This window comes from Dendropsophus ebraccatus, chromosome 13 (genome assembly GCF_027789765.1).
Source record: "Dendropsophus ebraccatus isolate aDenEbr1 chromosome 13, aDenEbr1.pat, whole genome shotgun sequence".
Lineage (NCBI taxonomy): Eukaryota > Metazoa > Chordata > Amphibia > Anura > Hylidae > Dendropsophus > Dendropsophus ebraccatus.
Genome location: NC_091466.1, coordinates 41,481,066 through 41,499,708, shown reverse-complemented (window position 1 = coordinate 41,499,708; position 18,643 = coordinate 41,481,066). Strand labels below are relative to the sequence as shown.

General features: G+C 43.0%; 1 protein-coding gene across 3 annotated transcripts in view; it reads left to right on the top strand.

Moving 5' to 3' along the window:
• The window catches only part of AKT1 (AKT serine/threonine kinase 1), a 103,983-nt gene that overhangs the window by 6,494 nt on the left and 78,846 nt on the right, over positions 1–18,643 (top strand). For all 3 annotated transcript variants that reach the window (XM_069950916.1, XM_069950917.1, XM_069950915.1), the window contains exon 2: positions 7,907–8,030. In XM_069950916.1, coding sequence (XP_069807017.1) covers positions 7,985–8,030 — 46 coding nt within the window. In that variant the 5' untranslated portion in view covers positions 7,907–7,984. The remainder of the gene's footprint in view (positions 1–7,906; positions 8,031–18,643) is intronic.

Here is an 18,643-nt window from a genome sequence, read left to right as displayed (position 1 = left end):
CTCCCTTTCTACAAAAACTTCCTAAAATTCCAAAACCATTGGGGCACCTTTCTAGCCGCCATGACGTGAAAGGGCTTTGGTTTAATTATTGAACCTCACTCAAAATATATATCTACTTCCTCTTTTGAAAAATATTCCTTCTTATTTGAAGAATAAGGCCCTATAGACCACATTTGGGGCATACAATGGCTATATGTCAGCAACATGTCAATAAGGGACGTGGACATGGTCTCCACAGGCGACTTAAATGGGCAGGACATAGTCTAATTGTGGCTTCATTTGTTACCAATGAACCAAAGGCAGCCACAATTAGACTGTTTGGCTCATTAAAAAGTACATACACAAAAACAGAGTAAAAAAAGTACATGTATGAAAAAAAAAATTTGACATGTCAACAATTTTGATCGATCCGTGTCGGAGTGTTCAGGAGAACGACTCGGGAGAAGTCTGTTTGAAGTGCGTTCTCTTACAACTATATAGACAAAGAGAAAAGGGGGCGCCTCCTGGTGTTGTATATGAGGATAGTTTCCTTAAGACAATATATAGGATGAGTAGCACTCACCTAGTAGGGTTGTGCAAAGGTATAGGCACAACTCTATGCAGCACTATAAACAGGGAAGACACCGTAGGTCCTGCCAGGGTACACCAACCAAGGACGTACGTGATACAGATGCATGTGTGGTCCTCTAGGGGCCACTAGACCATAGAATCCCGGCTTGGTAGTGGGCGCAGGTGCTCTCTTATAAAGTAAACCACACGTGGCTACTCCATAAAGGTGTAGATTTATTAGTAAAACGACGCGTTTCGGCCACCAAGTAAAAGGAGGCCTTTCTCAAGTTAACTTGAAAAAGGCCTCCTTTTACTCGGCTGAAACGCGTCTATGGTCTAGTGGCCCCTAGAGGACCACACGCATCTCTCTCACAACTATGTTATGGCCTAGGCGGCTGTGTAATGTAAATCTGTGTGGCTGACCAAGTCTGAAAAGGGCACAAAGCTAGGAGTGAACATCTCCTGGCATGTTCTACCGATCAGTCATGGTCTAAATTGTTATAACAGGTGCTACTGCTATGTTCTGTCTATATGCAGTACAGTGCACCTCTAGGCTATGTTTACACACCGGAATGATGGCTGTTGTTTACTGTTAAATGATGGCTGTTGATTAAAAACAGTGTGTGAACATAACCTTAAAGTGTATCTGTCATTTATACTTTATAATTGTTATTAAACAGGTGTCCCTGCTATGCTGTGTCTGTGCGCAGTACCTGTTTATGGGCAGTAGTCTAGATGCACTGTGGGCTCCCTGTTCCTGGTGCAGTCTCTGATGCTCGTACCTGATGCTAGACACAGAGAGCACCGGTATGGCATCAGTAGAGAGAGGCAGCACCAGTTTTTTTTTTTTTTTCTTCTCCCCGCCATGCTAACTGCTATATTAAAGTTATGCTGCCACATGCAGCTTCAGTGCAGTATAGTCCAGGTTTGTAGCCCCAGGCACTGACACACCCTGTGTTATACCAATGCACTTGAATGTTCTATCTAAGTGTATATTAAATGGGGTGATAAATAATAAAGATCTGACCATAAAATATTGTTGACATTAATTTTGAGGTCTTCTTTCTGACCAGTAGGAGTTGTTTCCTATCATCCCCATTTCATATGTTTTATTAGAACAGATGACTGTAGTAGAAGGGGGTCCTGTGTTAGGGACCCTCTTTAGTAGCCATAGAGCAACTCTTTCTCTGAAGGGCCAACCACGATCGATACCAAGATAAATAGGGCTTCTTGGAACTGAATAGGGCTCCTTTATTTCTCTGGGTGGTAAACAGTTTGACTTTCTCCACTCAAAATTGTAATGTTCACTTTGGGTTCCTCTGCTCGATAGTGTGAAGTTTTGCTATGGCCTTCTGTGGTTATATAAGGGTAAAGCTGCCCTGTGGCCTCTTCTCTCCTTATGATATGAAGCACAGGGGTTCATTATTCCCATTGTAGAGTAATATGGCCCTCAGCCACAGAATGTGACATCACATCCTGCATGTGACTTAACTTTCACTGTAAGAAAACACATTGTGTATGGAATTTAAAGCCACATTAGAGTGGTTGTACGATTTAATAAAAGGGGGTGTTCTGACTCCCCCCCCCCCCCCCCCCCTTCCCCTTCACTTCTGTTAGTCAGAGAAGAGAACTACTCTTTGGGCCTAGTCCGGCACCTACAGTATTTTATAGTCAGTCATTCGTTTACACAAGCAGCATGTAGATCTCCATTACATATCCTGTATTTCATAGCCTGCTTTATATTCCAAAGCTGCATTCATAATTCTGCATGTTTCAGAGTTAAATTCTCCCAATTTCTTGCCATCTAAGTGTTCTCTCTAAAGACTTTTGTTTCCATAGACCCCATACAACATCCAAACCACCAATTCTGGTGGAACCAACAGACTGTCTAACCTGCTTTAAGGCTTCTGATTTCCTCTGGAAGATGATGTGGGAGAGCAGGATCAGGCATATTGGATTTCAATAGAGATGAGCGAATCGGGTTCGAGTCGATCCGAACCCGAACTTTCGGCATTTGATTAGCGGGGGCTGCTGAACTTGGAAAAAGCCCTAAGGTTATCTGGAAAACATGGATACAGCCAATGACTATATCCATGATTTCCACATAGCCTTAGGGCTTTATCCAAGTTCAGCAGCCGCCCCTAATCAAATGCCGAAAGTTCAGGATCAGATTGACTTGAGCATGCTCGAGGTTCGCTCATCTCTAGATTTCAACTGTTCAGTCTTCTTGCTTTGGGAAAAACAAGCTGCCACTAGTTTGGCAGCGGCTCACCAGTCCTCACCATTGAGAACAGTTAGCCAAGGTGAATTTTCATGTGTATGGAGGGATCGGCTAGCTGTGGGCCAAACATATCTTCAGCCCAGAGATATCACATGTGTATGGCTACCTTCATCCCTCGTTGTCCACTGAGTTTGTTGAGCTCTGTTCAGTTGAATAGATGAATGCATAGCCAAACCTTTGGGATTGGGAGAGGTAGATGTCTGCGCAATAAAGTATGGCTAACAGCCAAAACTTGTGTGTCAGGTACCTTTTAAAGGGTTATTCCCTTCTCAACTAATATAGTTATAGTTGTAGGACTTGTCAAGTTAAATATTTCAGCAAATACATTAATTTACAAAAATTGCCTCCTTCTCATGATATGTCCACTTTTTCCCTCCCATTGTTGACAGCTCATTGTCTAGGTTACTGGCCACCACTCTGCTCTAAAAGCAACAAACTACTACTGGTCAACAAGCTACTATATACAGTAGACAAAGAGCTGTCAACAATGGGAGGGAAAAAGTTATGCTTTACTCTCCTGTGCCGTCACAGCTACAGCACCAATGCTCTCGCATTTCTCTAACCCTGCTACTTTCTGGTAGCAGATTAGGGTGCTTTTACACTAAGACATTTATCTAACAGATTTTTGAAGCCAAAACCAGGAACAGAGTATAAACAGAGAGCAGGTCAAAAAGGAAAGACTGGTATTTCTCTATTTTTCCTTGAAATATATCTGCACAACCTGAAGTTATACTTTTCACCACATTCAAGAAGATTTTATGTAAATTAAAATAAACACTAACTTTGACTATACTTGGTGTTGTACTGCAGTTACTCTTTTTAGGCTGATAAAACCAAAAGGTGGCAAAAATGACAAAAAAATGACCTGGAGATTGCGCTCACCACCAAACAACGTAGTAGAAACCGATGTTCACATAAAACACGATTTATTCAGTCCAACAATAACGCGTTTCAGGGCTATGGCGCCGCTTCGTCAGATTCAGGACAAGCCTTTCCAGGCTGAAGGCCCCCCCCCCCCCCCCCCCCCCAAACCACTTGTACCTTCGGATAGCTGCTTTTAATCATAGATCTGTCTTGGGGTCAGTTCTGCAGGTGATGCAGTTATTGTCCTAAAAAACTATTTTTAAACTTGCAGCCCTGTGTCAAATTGGCGTGGCTTGCACCACCCCTCCGTCGCTCCTCCTCACCCTCTTCACTGTTAGGAATGCCCAAGGCAGGATTTCTCCTATTTATCACTTGTCTGAACACTGCACATGTGTTGGATCGTTAAAGTTCATGTGCTGGAATGAGTAAATGCAATACAACATAGTATAGTCAAACTTAGGGCCCTATTCCGCCTAATGATTATCGTATAGATTATCGTTAAATCATTCAAATCTAAACGTTAATCGTTTGTTTGAATAGCAGTTAACAACTAACAACCGAATGAGAAATCATTGATCGTTTAATAAGAGCTGGACCTATTTTTATTGTTGCTCGTTCGCATTGAATAAGAAGTCGTTTGGTCGTTTGCAGTAGTGAAGAACGCAATAGCGACGACAAGACGACCGCAAGAACGATCATAGGTAACGATTATCTTTCCATGTAAATGGGCGAACAATTTCAGGTCTTTCGTAATAGCGGTCATTTGGATCGGTTATCGTTAACGATTATGCGAATGATAATCGTCCGGTGGAATAGGGCCCTTTAGTCTTTTATTCAATTTACATAAAAACTCCTTGAATGTAGCGAAAAGTATAATTTTAGATTGTGCAGATTTATTTCAAGGGTTAATTAATCCTGTAATGCCCGGCCTGACCACTATATTAATCCCCAGTGTGGGCATCCCCGTGCAGGGTGTCTTTCCCTACACTGGGTGAGCGCCTACACGTCAGGAAGGGTGTAGTTGTCAGGCAGTAGGTTTGTACAGGATTTCAACTAGTCAAGGAAAAGGTGTAGGGTCTTATTGACTATATACAGTAGTCAGTAATAAAAATGTGTGATATCTTGGTAATCCCACGTTCCCCCCACTAAGGTGTGTGGGTTCATCAGAGCAGTGGGCACACCTTTAGGAGGTGATATTGTCTGTTCCATGCAACTCTAGGTGTGATTATAGTAGACCAAGGGTGGCTGCTGTGCCATGGATTTAAAGCTGATTTATACAGCGTATTCTAGGTTAATTGATGACACCATTACAGTGTTCATTTCAGGGTATCTACATCAGCATTTGATCAGGTGCTGTATACTGTTGGCGTATGATGTCCTTGTAGTGTAGTTTATTATAGTAGAAATTAATCTTGGACCTGTGGTTTGTTTTTTGATGTTGTAGTTAGTAAGTCCAAGGTAATTTTCCGCAGTCTTGCAGTAAGGTGTCCCCTAGGGCTTAGGGGGCTCGAGAGGTGAGCATACCCTGTGCCAAATATAAGTTAGTTTTGGTCTGTGTTGGTTGTTGTTGGTGTGTGTGTGTGTTTTTTTTTTTTTTGTACATGGATAACCCATTTTAATGCTAGAAAAACTATTGCTAATTACAATTATGAGTTCCAGTCTTAAATGTTGATAGCATATTCACAGGGAAGCTCAACATTCAGTATTACAAAAGTGTTATGAGTAAATTAAAAACCTGCATCTGTTTAAGTGTCTTGGAGAACAGACTGTATTGGGGAGGCAAGGTTGCTGGTGGGCTTCGTAAGCACTTTTTAATATGTGAGGGTAGTGGTGGGCTGGTGTGGGCACAGATCCATATGTTACAGAGAATACTCTTAAAACATGACTTTCATTTTAGAAAACTCCTTGACTTGTTTTAGACTTAATTTTAGTGGTTTGGTGGCTTAGACCTCTTTACGATGGCTTGAATAAAGACCAAGTGTCCCTTCAACTATTGTGGGCATCAGAACTATTTCCATAACTACGTAACATATAAATTACAAATCAAAATACACATCCTGTCAGCTGAAAGTTGGTATGGCTGACAACCATCTTTCCCAATTACCCTGTAAACGGACATGTGTTCTGAATGGGAAAAGAGTAAAAAGCCATGGCCATGGTGACAGATCTCCCAGAGAATAAAAGGTTCTGGTTGGTACTGTAGTTGAATCCAATGTTCCTGATCCCTTTTTTTTCTGGAATATCTGCTATTGAGGGAAGTCTGGAAGCCAATGTACACATTAGATAATAGGTGTCAAACTCATGGTTGTCCAGCTGGTGCAAAACTTCTATTCCCATCATTCCTGGACGCCAAAGCTTTAGCTTTGGCATCATGTGGGAGTCATCATGTGGGAGTAAGCAGGAACCTTGGATATTTGTAACCTCTTTGGCCTGCATTTTATGTTCTTCTAGTAGATTGATGAAGACCTTATTTTTGACCATAGACATCCTTTAAGACCTGTTTATAGGCACCCCCCCCCCCCCTCCCTTTTAATTTATGCTTTTTATTATTTTATGTAATTAATATGGTCAGGAGCTTGTGGACAACAGATTAAGCACTGATGCTCAGTGACCATCACCAGCTGCAAGATGAACGCATCCCATACACCCAGCTATTGAGGCAGACAAAGGCTGTGTGATTTGCTGCTATTGACTGAGGAAGCTCTTGAGTGTTCCTGTGAGCAGTAAAAATATAATGATGTTTATGAGGGGAAAATAATTTAAATGAGATTTGTTTAATCTGAAGGAAACGTCAGAGTGTGTATTTACTGTACACAAGTTTGGTATTTATTCAGTATTCATACAAACCTTTACCAGATAAAAGCAGGACAATAGAAAAGGTGTGCAGCCATTGCAGTTAGGATATAATTCAGTTTCTATCAAGTTGTGGATGAAAAATGCAGAGGAAGTTGCAGCCAGGCCTTACTGGGGAAACTGATGCGCTATATTTTTGTCCATTTGTTGCTTGGATTTTCACTGCTGCAGTTTTCACAGTTTGTGTATTGGACTCCTCCTAAGAACCAGTTCGTATGGGTCACTTTCCATGTTGGGTGTTGGTACGGAATCTGCAAATCATGTCCCTGTCGGTGTCCCTGTCACTTTAAAAATATCCTTTTACATGTCAGAGTTAGTGTTAAGTGGACTTGCCAGGAGTCAAATGCAGAGTGTTGGGGTTCGGAGAACGTTGCCAAGCCCAAAATCAGCGAGTCTGCTTAACACTAGTCAGAAGCTTTGATCAGTCAAGGTCTGGGTGTTTTGGTAGAGTCCAATCATTAGAAAAAGCCAGGAGACAACCTACTGCATCGAGCCAGGAAGTGAAAGAAGTGCTTAGCCAAGTGCTTCTACTGGCTCCATTTAAAGGAGAAGTCCGGCACCCACCATTTTTTTTTTTTTCAAGAGAGCCAGGGATGAGGTGGCTGAACATAACTACATGCACCTGCCTCCCCTACTCCAGTGGTTATGTTTCCGCCATCGCCCCCTCCGATTCACCGGCCGCTTTCTGGGCTAAGTGGGGACCCAATCGTGACGTGTCAGCGGCTGAGGCGGGACCCCTTTTGCCTTTTTCTCACCGAAATTATTCTTATGTGGGGTTCAAAGCTAGAATCTTTTATGGATGAATATTAGAAAGTTGGACCCCATAACCATTTTTTATTGGACAGAACACAGTGATTATGTGTAGACTCGAGCATACCGATTGTACAGCCATAAGCTGTATTTCTGTTTTGCCAGACCCCCCAGGGCTTAATCTAATTTCTTAAGCCACTGGTAATAAAATGCCAAACAATTCGACTCAAGCATGCTTGAGTTCCGCTCATCTCTACCTATAGTATGTCCTCGGAACTTTTCAGGTTCATATATTGAAGTTTATGTTGAATGTCGTGTGTACATGGCCTAAACCTTTCAGCTATATACAGTGAACAACTTACATGTGTCTAAGAAATGGCTTTCAAGGAGAAAGTAACACAAGGCCTGCTTGTCAAAAGCAAAGATACCTTGGTGTCACTTTAGCCTAAGGAGTCTTTAAGTTAGCTGTTGTGACATAAAGGGTGACTTCTGTGGTGCCAAAAGAGCAAGCTGTTCTGTATGGGGGCCATATGTCGCTCCGATGACACCATCATTTTTTCTTTCTTTGTTATATTGTGTTTTTCTCATAATTCTTTCTTTTCATTTCAGATATAACTTACCTGCGCTGCTATACTTTTCAATCAAAATCTTGGTGAGACTTATCAACTGAGTTACATTGCCGTCATTATGAATGAAGTAGCGATTGTAAAAGAAGGTTGGCTTCACAAACGAGGTAAGAACGTCCGTTTTTTTTTTTTTTTGTTTGTTTGTTTTTTTTTGGGGCTAGCTGATTCTTGGGTACGGACAGTTTTTAGTGTAATAAGGGCGACAAAAAGTACTGAGAAACTTTCAGATAAACCACTGTACTAGATGACCCACCCATAACCATGGGATGCACCTAGCGTCAGCAGGGAGGGACAACCTAATCCATTGTAGATTTGGTCATTAACCATGATGGTCAAAAGTTTGCATGAAATAAAGAGCACCAGTCATTCACCTAATAATGTGGTCATCATGCAGATTTAGCATTTTATTCTGATGGGATAAGATGAAAGCGAACATAGAATGGTCATGTGTATGAGAAGCCTGATGGGTCCTTCTCTTCTCTTGTACGTAGATGGTCTTCTCCACCATAGCCTTGAAAAACGCTGTGTTACAAAGGATTTATATATCTACAGATTAGGATGGACCTCCATTCATAATATAATATAATACAAGTTATGGCCATTAGATTTCTGCAGATATGACCTTGACTCAAGGGTTTGTTCTGAGTGACTTAGAGCTGGGTAACATTTCTTTGCTCCTAGTATGGGGCAATTGACATCTTTGCCATATTCTGCATCAACCTAGACCTAAACCTATTCATTCCCCTCAGACACTGGACAGCAAGTACTGGTTGTGTGTCATAAGTACCACCAGCTGTTTTGTCTGGGTTTCATGAGATAGGATCGGCCATTGACTTAAAGAAAGGTCCTGGAGCAGTAAAGTCCCATTAAAGGATGTATGGTGGTCTTCCATTTCTCCTGATAGATGAGGTTTGGGAGAGAAAGCTCAACAATGTTGGATTTCAACTTCCCTGTCTTTTTTTTTTTTCTTTTTTTTTTTTTTTGGAAGAATATGCCACTGTCAGGAGAGTATGGCCACAGCTTACCCAGCCCCTCTCCATTCAGACCACATCCATGTACATCCATAGAGGGATCAGGAGAGCTAGCCGTTAACCGATCAAATGTTCAGCCAACAGCTATTGCATGTCCATAGCTACTGTTATTTCCAGTGGCCCATTGAGTTAAATGGATCGAATGTAGTCATGTTGCGTATACGTTGGCCTAACTTTTTGCAATATCCTGACATAATGCAGACATACTGCCTAAATGTAGTGTGAATCCATATTAACTAGTGACTTTGAGTTAACTACTCTTAATCCAGGTTGTGGGATCATTTATTTTTATTTTTGTGCTCATAACTTCTATGCAGTGTTCACGACTGCACAGAATGACTTGAGCAATTATTGAAAGTCATCCGGAGGTGGTAAAAACCTTTGATAAAGAGAGAAGTGTTTGTGACTGGGTGCGAACAATAGTGTTCACATGTACCTCAAAATCTTGATAATTTTCTCACTTTGTAAAAGAGATGCCATGAGACTTCTGTGTGGGAAGTTCTACAGCCAACAGTGAGCAGCAGTGGTGTAATGTGAGGGCAGTAGTTCCCGTGATGAGCTGCCCCTGGACATGTTCTTGTATCCGCTTTCATTTACAACTGTATGATAGAAACATGTGTGCGTTAATATCTTAAAGTATTGGATTGTCACTGAAATTCTGCAAGTTTGGCAAATTTTGCTAATTCTGATAATTTTGGAAAGTACTCCACTTCCTATTCAGAATACTTGAACGCTCAGTTATGAGTGCGTGTGTGAGCAGATTGGGACCCATGGCGGCCGGCTGAATGCTCATCCAGTTGACGGCTACCTAAAATGTATAAAGAACATTAAAGGGATACTGTCACCCCCTCCTCTCAACTCTATTTGTGTTTCTCACACCCTCTACAACTTTGTCTCCTTTATGTTCTAAAATCACTTTAGTTCATCGGTGGACAGTGTCACTAAGGAGGGGCTTGGTGTCCGCTGAGCCCTCTCTCTGGTTTAACAGATTCTAAGCCCACCTTAGTGACACTGTCCACCAATGATAAAAGCACACAGGAAAACTGGAGTTACAGTATTACTTTAAGGGGAAATACCCATCAGAAGAAGTTATCCCCTAGTACAGGGAATACTGTGCTGATCAGTTGGGATCCAACTGCTGGGACCCCCACCAATCATGTGAATGGAATAAAGAGAAATGCACGGCCAGCAATCCATTTACTTTCCACGTCGTAAGGTCTGATGCATACATGTCCTTCCTAGTAATGAAGACTGCATGGGCCACCAGACTTAGAGATTTCTTACGGCCCATTCACGCTACGGATGCGGTCCAGAGATTCCACCAGACTCTGAGCCAAATCCCTCCTGCTATTTCTTTGAATGAGAGGGCTCGCGCCCCTCCTCTTAAAGAATTGACATGTCAATTCTTTGAGCGGAAAGGGGCAGAGGCACGCAAGCCCTCCCATTCAAAGACATAGCAGGAGGGATTCAGTGTTTCGAGTCTGTTGACGGAGGTTCCCGGCGGATTCTCTGTGACGAATCCGTGAACAGGCCCTTTAATCTCCCAAGTTGCAATGGGTCACATGCAATCTGTTAGGGGATGCTTTGGGCGGTACAAATGCACTTACTAGCTCTTTATTAGGACATCATGCCTAGGACCCCCCTTTCAGCCAGATCAAAAGGTGACTCACTCAATAAGATGTGACCCTTGTGGGCAACACTATAACTCCCAGCATGCCCTGACAGCTAAATGCTGAGAGTTGTTTTGCATCAGCTGACTAGCCAAGGGTCGGGAATCGCTGCCCTAGGGGCTATGGGCAATTGGCACTACTTGCTGGTCCCTGGGCTGCTTCTTTTCGGAAAGGGTTATCCAGCAACTCAAACACCTTTTACCCCCTTATCTGGAGAGATATTTCGGATGAATAGGACAGTTTCAGAAATTTTTTGCAACAAATCTGCTGTAAAGAACTGAATAACACTCTCAAATTAGGAAGCCACTACTGGCCCCTAGATTTTTTTTTTTTTTTTTTTTTTGGTATGATATAGATAGGTAATTTTTTTTTTTTTTGCCAATTTTGTACTATATTGCCATGATCCAGTCTATGTATTCCTGTTTGGTGCGTTGGCACCGTCTCGGCACATGTAAATATTTCCTTTCATTACAGGTGTTGAGATTGTTTGAAACACAGGTAGGAGCATGCTCACACTCCTGGGAAATGCTATGATCTCATCAAAGGCTGAGAAATTATTCCGCTTCCAAGGCTGGTCCCTAAGTCGGGGCAAGCTTCTGGCTCTCAACCCAATCCACTAATTAAAAGCATTTTTAGGAACTTAAAGAAGCACTAAACCTAAAGGCTAGAGCTTTGCTAAAGTGCCGCTTATAAGGCAAGCTGCTGATATCATTTACTTATGTGTATGTGATTCTGTAGGATCTCTGAACAGGAGAGATGTGTGATAAAGTACTGGGGGAGCAGAGATTTTACTGGAATTTATGGGTTTTCATGCATCTGGTAGCTCAGGATGAGCAGTTTTGCAGATCTCCCTCAGATACGATAGTAGTTTAAACTATTTTGTCTAGTCCAGGACTGTAATAATCAGAGATTGATAAGCTAACTGGTGTCAGAAATATATTTAGATTTGTAATGTACTTCTATTTAAAAATCTGAAGTCTTCCCATACTTATAAGCTAATGTATGTCCTGCAGGAAGTGTTGTTTTATTTACATTCAGACACAGTGCTCTCTGCTGACATCTCTGGCCGAGACAGGAACTGGGGAACTGGGGATTTGCTGCTGCTCTGGACAGTTCCTCACATGGACAGAGGTGGCAGCAGAGAGCACTGTTTCTGAATGTAAAAAAAAACCCTTCTGGCAGGATATATAGTAGGACTTGAGATTTTTAAATGGAAGTAAATTACAAATCTATGTAACTTTGACACCAGTTGATTTGAAAGAAAAAAAAGTTTTGCTGGACAACTACTTTACTACCAGTGTCTGAAGAAGTTGGATGCAGCCCATGGGAGTCCTGGAAAACATGGATACAGCCTATGCGCCTAGGGCTGCATCCAACTATGGCCAATGGTAATCAATTGCCCTATGCTTGGGTTTAAGATTTGCTCATCTTTACTCATCAGTCCATTTTGCATGGAAAAATCCTTTAAAGAGGTTTGCCGCTTTATAGTAAAATTGCTCAGTGTACAGTATTAGTAACTGTACTCACTGCACTTACTGACAGCAGCTCCCTGTGTACCTTATAGAGCTAAAGTCAGACTCCCCTCCTCCAGACTGGGCTGCCCTGCTGTGTGGTGAGGCTGTCCATAAAATGGCCGACATTGAGAACCATGCCCTGCCCCCAATGTCCACCACTGAGCCTGTATATGCCTATGGAGAACACTGGGGGCAGAGCATGGTCACATGCTCCTCCATGTCAGCTGTGTTATGGACAGACTTCCCACAGAGCAGGGCAGCCTGGGGGAGGGGAGTCAGATTCTAGCTCTATAAGGTTTACAGGGAGCTGCTGTCAGTAATGTAAATACACTTATTTATACTGAACACAAAACTATTTTACTATAAGTGGCCAATCTCTTTAAGTTAACACCCATCAGTTTACTGGTGCCCTGGGTTTATTAAGGGACATGCAACCTTGATAAATTCAGGCACATGTGACAGTGCTTGTGTGGGAGCCTCAGAAATGTATGTCAGCTGGGAGCTGATGTAGATGTCAAGTACAATTTACACCTGCTAGTAGTTTTATTGTAGTAAATTTGGTGCATGGAGCAGCCGATCCCTGCCACTTGGTGATGTTTGGGCAGACATTGCCCAAAAGTCTTGACAAGTTTGCTCAAAATTATGCTTTTTGGGCCCCTTAACCACGTGCATTTTTTGTTTTGTTTTTTTGTCCGCAATTGTGGACAGAATCCAGACCCAGTATAGTCTATGGGCCAGTGCACACATCTGTTGGTGGCCTGCAATGTGCAATATGGAGGCACACACGGATGGGTGTAACAGGCTTTAGATGGGATACCTTTTTGAGGGAGGATACAGGGCTGAAGGAATGAGGAATGAAAAGTAGAATCTGATTAATTGCTAGGGACAACTGAGACAATTCTTCTTTACATCAGTTTGATAACTCTCCCCCCTATGACCTAAAGGAATCTGGAAGGTCTCTTACTTTTATGGGCCTCAAGCCCCTTCGCATTCAGCATCATTATATCCTTGATGTCCTGTTCGCTCTACATGCTGCTTACTTTATGGGATATACAGCAGAGTATATTTAGCATGGAGCGTTCTCTGCATATAAGCAGAAGCCTCTGTACCAGACTTGCTTTTCTCTTCGCAGCATGTAAGGCCTCTTGTCTTTTATTGTACTGTAATACCCCCGTGGTATGATACACCCTTGAGTCATCGGCTCTCTTGTTTGAGCTGCCTCATTCAGTACATTGATGACTCACGGCTCGGCCCCTACGTGTCACTGAAGTGGGACTTACTGAGTGGGTAGAGGCTCACGACTAGTATGACCCCCCTTTGTTTTAGAAATATTTGCAGTGCTCCCTCAGGGAAGAAGCGAAAGTCACATTTGCTTAATAACTTTTATGAAAACCTAAGTTTGAAGCTGAGTCATGTTCCTAGAAAAAACCTGTGTGTGTGTTGCTTAACAGGTCTTGTGCGGGTTTATAATGTCTGGTATGAAAGCTGTGCGCACTGCCTAATCCCTGCTGTTACCATTTTGTAGGGGGTTTGTATACCCTCCATATAGGTTAGATGGGACCGGTGACATACCTCCCAACTTTTGCAAAGAGCAAAGAGGGACATGTGCGCCGTGGTCCCCATAACCACGCCCCCATAGCGGCCCTCCATAACCACGCCCCCATAGCAGCCTCCATAGCCACGCCCCCAAAGCAACCCTCCATAGCCACGCCCCCATAGCAACCCTCCATAGCCACTCCCCTACAGTCACCACATGCTGCTGACTGAATAGTGCCCTATACAGTATCCAATCCCCCCAAAAATGCCCTATATAGTATCCAATCCCCCATTATAGTGCCCCACATAGTATCCAATGCCCCCATATAGTGACCAACATAGTATCCAATCCCCCACATAGTAGCCAATGCCCCCATATAGTGCCCCACATAGTAGCCTATGCCCCCATATATTGCCCCACATAGTAGCCAATCCCCATATAGTGCCCCACATAGTAGCCAATCCCCATATAGTGCCCCACATAGTAGCCAATCCCCCCATATAGTGCCCCACATAGCAGCCAATCCCCCCATATAGTGCCCCACATAGTAGCCAATCCCCCCCATAGTAGCCAATCCCCTCATATAGTGCCCCACATAGTAGCCAATCCCCATATAGTGCCCCACATAGTAGCCAAACCGCCATAGAGTGCCCACATAGTAGCCAATGCCCCCATATATGCCCCACGTAGTAGCCAACCCCCCATATATGCCCCACATAGTAGCCAATGCCCCCATATATGCCCCACATAGTAGCCAATGCCCCCAAATATGCCCCACATAGTAGCCAATGCCCCCATATATGCCCCACGTAGTAGCCAACCCCCCATATATGCCCCACATATAAGCCAATGCCCCCAAATATGCCCCATAGTAGCCAATCCCCCATATAGTGCCCCACATAGTAGCCAATCCCCCATATAGTGCCCCACATAGTAGCCAATCCCCCATATAGTGCCCCGCATAATAGCCAATCCCTCCATATAGTGCCCCACATAGTAGCCAATGCCCCATATAGTGCCCCACATATTATCCAATCCCCCATATAGCGCCCCACAGAGTAGCCAATCCCTCCATATAGCGCCCCACAGAGTAGCCAATCCCCCCCATTAGTGTGGCCCCAGCGGAAAAAACAATAAACCAGTAATTCACCTGTCCTCTGGTCCCAGCAGCTCCTCTCCGGCAGAGCGCGCACTCCCGTCATCCTTCGGAGCGGGCAGCGGGGGACAGAGACACTGACTGTACCGGAAGTGATTCATGATAGAGGCTGCAGGTCACTTCCGGCACAGTCAGTGTCTGTCCCCGGAGGGTGACTGGAGTGCGCGCTCTGCCGGGAGAGGAGTTGCTGGGACCGGAGGACAGGTGAGTTACTGGTTTATTGTTTTTTTCGCTGGGGCCACATATAATGCGGGACACTGGGTGCCGTTCCGGGACCGCGGGACAGAACCCCGAAAACGGGACTGTCCCGCGGAATCCGGGACGGTTGGGAGGTATGCCAGTAAACAAAAACTACAGCACCATGATTATTATACAGTTTGTCCAATTCTTTAACACCTGTGCTTGGAAACCATCAAGGACTTGTTGTTTTTTTTTATCAGTGTTTCTTTGATATTTTTGAACGCATAATAGTTAGTGCGATGTGGATTTATCACATTACGCACACTGGGCAAAACTGTTTTTGGGATTCTGTGTGGGTCCATGTGGTCAGACGCAGTCAGTCACATTTAATGGCATAGCTGAAGGCTTAAAGGCAAAAACTTTTATTAAAGTATTGTATCCCCCCCCCCCCCCCCAAAAAAAAAAAGATATACAAATGACCAATATACACTTATTACGTGAAATGCTTATAAAGAGCTTTTTTCCCTGCACTTTCTACTGCATCAAGGCTTTACTTCCTGGATAACATGGTGATGTCACTTCCTGGATAACATGGTGATGTCACGACCCGACTCCCAAAGCTGTGCAGGCTGTGGCTGCTGGAGAGGATGATGGCAGAGGGATGCTCAGTGTCCCTCCAGTGCCCTGTGTCCCTCAGTGTCCCCCTGACATCATCCTCTCCAGCAGCCACAGCCCGCACAGCTCTGGGAGTCGGGTCGTGACATCACCATTTTATCCAGGAAGTGACATCACTATGTTATCCAGGAAGTGAAGCCTTGATGCAGTAGTAAGTGCAGGGAAAAAAGCACTTTATGTGTATTTCCCGTAATAAGTATATATTGGTGATTTTTTAACTTTTGGGGGGCAATACAGTACTTTGACCCTTAGAGGACCGGGCCAATTAAATATTTTTTTGTTTTCGTTTTTTCCTCCTTGTGCTTAAAAGGCTATAGCAATTGCATTTTTTCACCTAGAAACCCACATGAGCCCTTATTTTTTGCGCCACTAATTGTACTTTGCAATGACTGGCAGAATTTTTTCATAATGTACACTGCAAAACCCGAAATTTTTTTTATGTGTGGTCAAATTGAAAAAAAAAACCAAACGCATTTCTTTTATTTGGGGGGTATTTGCTTTTACGCCATTTGCCCTGAAGTAGAACTGACTTGTTATATATGTTCAAGTCGTTAGGATTACAACTCTATGTCATATGTGACTTTTTGATCGCTTTTTATTACAATTTTTCTGGATTTGATGTGACCAAAAATGCGCAATTTTGCACTTTGGGATTTTTTGGGCGCTTATGCCATTTACCGTGCAAGATCAGGAATGAAATAAATTAATAGTTCGGGCGATTACGCACACGGCAATACCAAAATGTTTTTTTTTTTTTTCGTTTTATTTATAACATGGGAAAAGGGGGGGTGATTCAAACTTTTATTAGGAAAGGGGGCTTTTCCTAAAAAACATTTATTTTTATTTTTATTTTTTTACACTTCGGCCCCGTTCCCACTGAGCAAAACTAGCGGAATGCCGTTAGCCTCCCGCTCATAATGGGAGTCTATGGGAGGCGCGCTCCTGCTCTGTCCGCGCTGAAGAATGAACATGTTCATTCTTCAGCGCGGACAGAGCAGGAGCGCACACCTCCCATAGACTCCCATTATGAGCCGGAGCGGGAGCTCTATTCTGTGTATGTGGGTGCTGTGGCTCTGGCAAACAGCTATGTGGTGGGGATGGGAGTTGGACCCTCCCTGGTCCTGGGGATTGGCCATCAATTAAAAAAGTAGATCTGTCAAAAGCCTATTTTTTAAAAAAAATATTTTCCATCAAGCTCAAGTGTGAAAAAAAGAATAAGTAGGTAATAAGCATGTTAGATGATGAATTTGCTAAGTATATATCCAGCTACAACATGGATAAACATGCATCCTCCCAAACAGCCCTGAAGGCAGCGCACACTTCACTTTCTCCTATATAGTTCCTTAGCAGACAGTGCTGTCACAGATCTCATTGAAGTGTAAGAGAAGGGGTTAATAGACATTAATCTCTGTCAAAACTTTTCTGTACCTAGTCATAACTAACAACAAAATTGACAAAAATGAGGCGCAGCCTGAAAAGTCATTGCTTCTGGCATTCGCTTCTATCACATGTCATTGTGTATTGACGTAAATTGGAGTCTATTGTACTTTTACGGCAATCTTCAAAGTGGTGCTATAGAAGAGGGGGGGTCACCTTTCCAGGCCTAGTTAAGAAAATGTTTTCTTAATGAAAAAACAGATCTGGATTATGCTTTGTGGAAGTCTGCATTGTACTGACCTTCGGTTGTTCCTCCTAGAATTTATGAATAAACTGGGTGATACTATTTCTCTTGTCAGTAGTATTTGCCCTTACACGACCTGTCCCTGCCTGATCAGGGATGTCGGAAGGAAAAGTCAGCCCTCCATTTGGGATGCTATTGCAAGTTCTACAATTGGCTGGTAGAGTTTTGTATTTTATGTGAACAAAATGACCCCTGAATAGAATGTCAAATTTAAAGCGGTACTCCGTCAAAATAATTTCCCCTTAAATCAGCTGGTGTTTGAAAGCTATAAAGATTTGTAATTTACTTCTATTTAAAAAATATGAAGTCTTCCAATATTTATCAGCTGCTGTATGCCCTACAGGAAGTGGTGTTTTCTTTCCAGTCTGACACAGTGCTCTCTGCTGCCACCTCTGTCCATGACGGGAAGTGTCCACAGCAGGAAAAGTTTTCTTTGGAGATTTGCTACTGCTCAGGACAGTTCCTGTCACAGACAGGGGTTAAAGCATTCAATGCAGTGAAATCCTAGGTGCATTGCCCCTAGGGCCTGGGGTGCACATGCAATATTTTTATCTAAAGCAAAGAGTGGGTTCAAACCACAGAAATGAGTACAAATCTCCTATTATAGTTTTCCCTTGTGTCTGTTCCACTCCTGATTTTGGTGAAAAACCCTGACCACAGTAGTATATCTGAATGACCTTAGGGCATATTCACACAGCTAAAATGCACGCTGATATAGAAATCGAATCTGCAACAATCTGCAGCATGCTTCTGCATGAAAATCAGCATGCATCTGCAGAAAAATCCAGTTCTTTAATGGGCACTGACATATAAAGAAAAAAAAAATAATCACACATTATACACTGAGACCCAGACTGATCAAAATGTTTGACCCATCTCTACCACAGTTGTGAGTTTCCCTGGTTGTATTCTGTTTTCATAGACTATACTATACTTTTCTATTATAATTTTATAATTGCCATTTCCCCTCATCGCCCATACAAACACTTTCTACTTCTAATATCAGTTGCATTTTTTTTTTTAATTCACATTTATAGCATTACAGTTTTGTATTTCTGGAGGAGGCCGTTAACTACTAGGTACTTTCCATCAGTATTGGATTACCACTAGAGCTTGTTTGCACACTACACTCTTACAGAACAAGGGATTTTCTCCATAACAGGGTCTCTCTCTCTCTCTCTCTCTCTCTCTCTCTCTCTCTCTCTCTCTCTCTCTCTCTCTCTCTCTCTCTCTCTCTCTCTCTCTCTCTCTCTCTCTCTCTCTCTCTCTCTCTCTC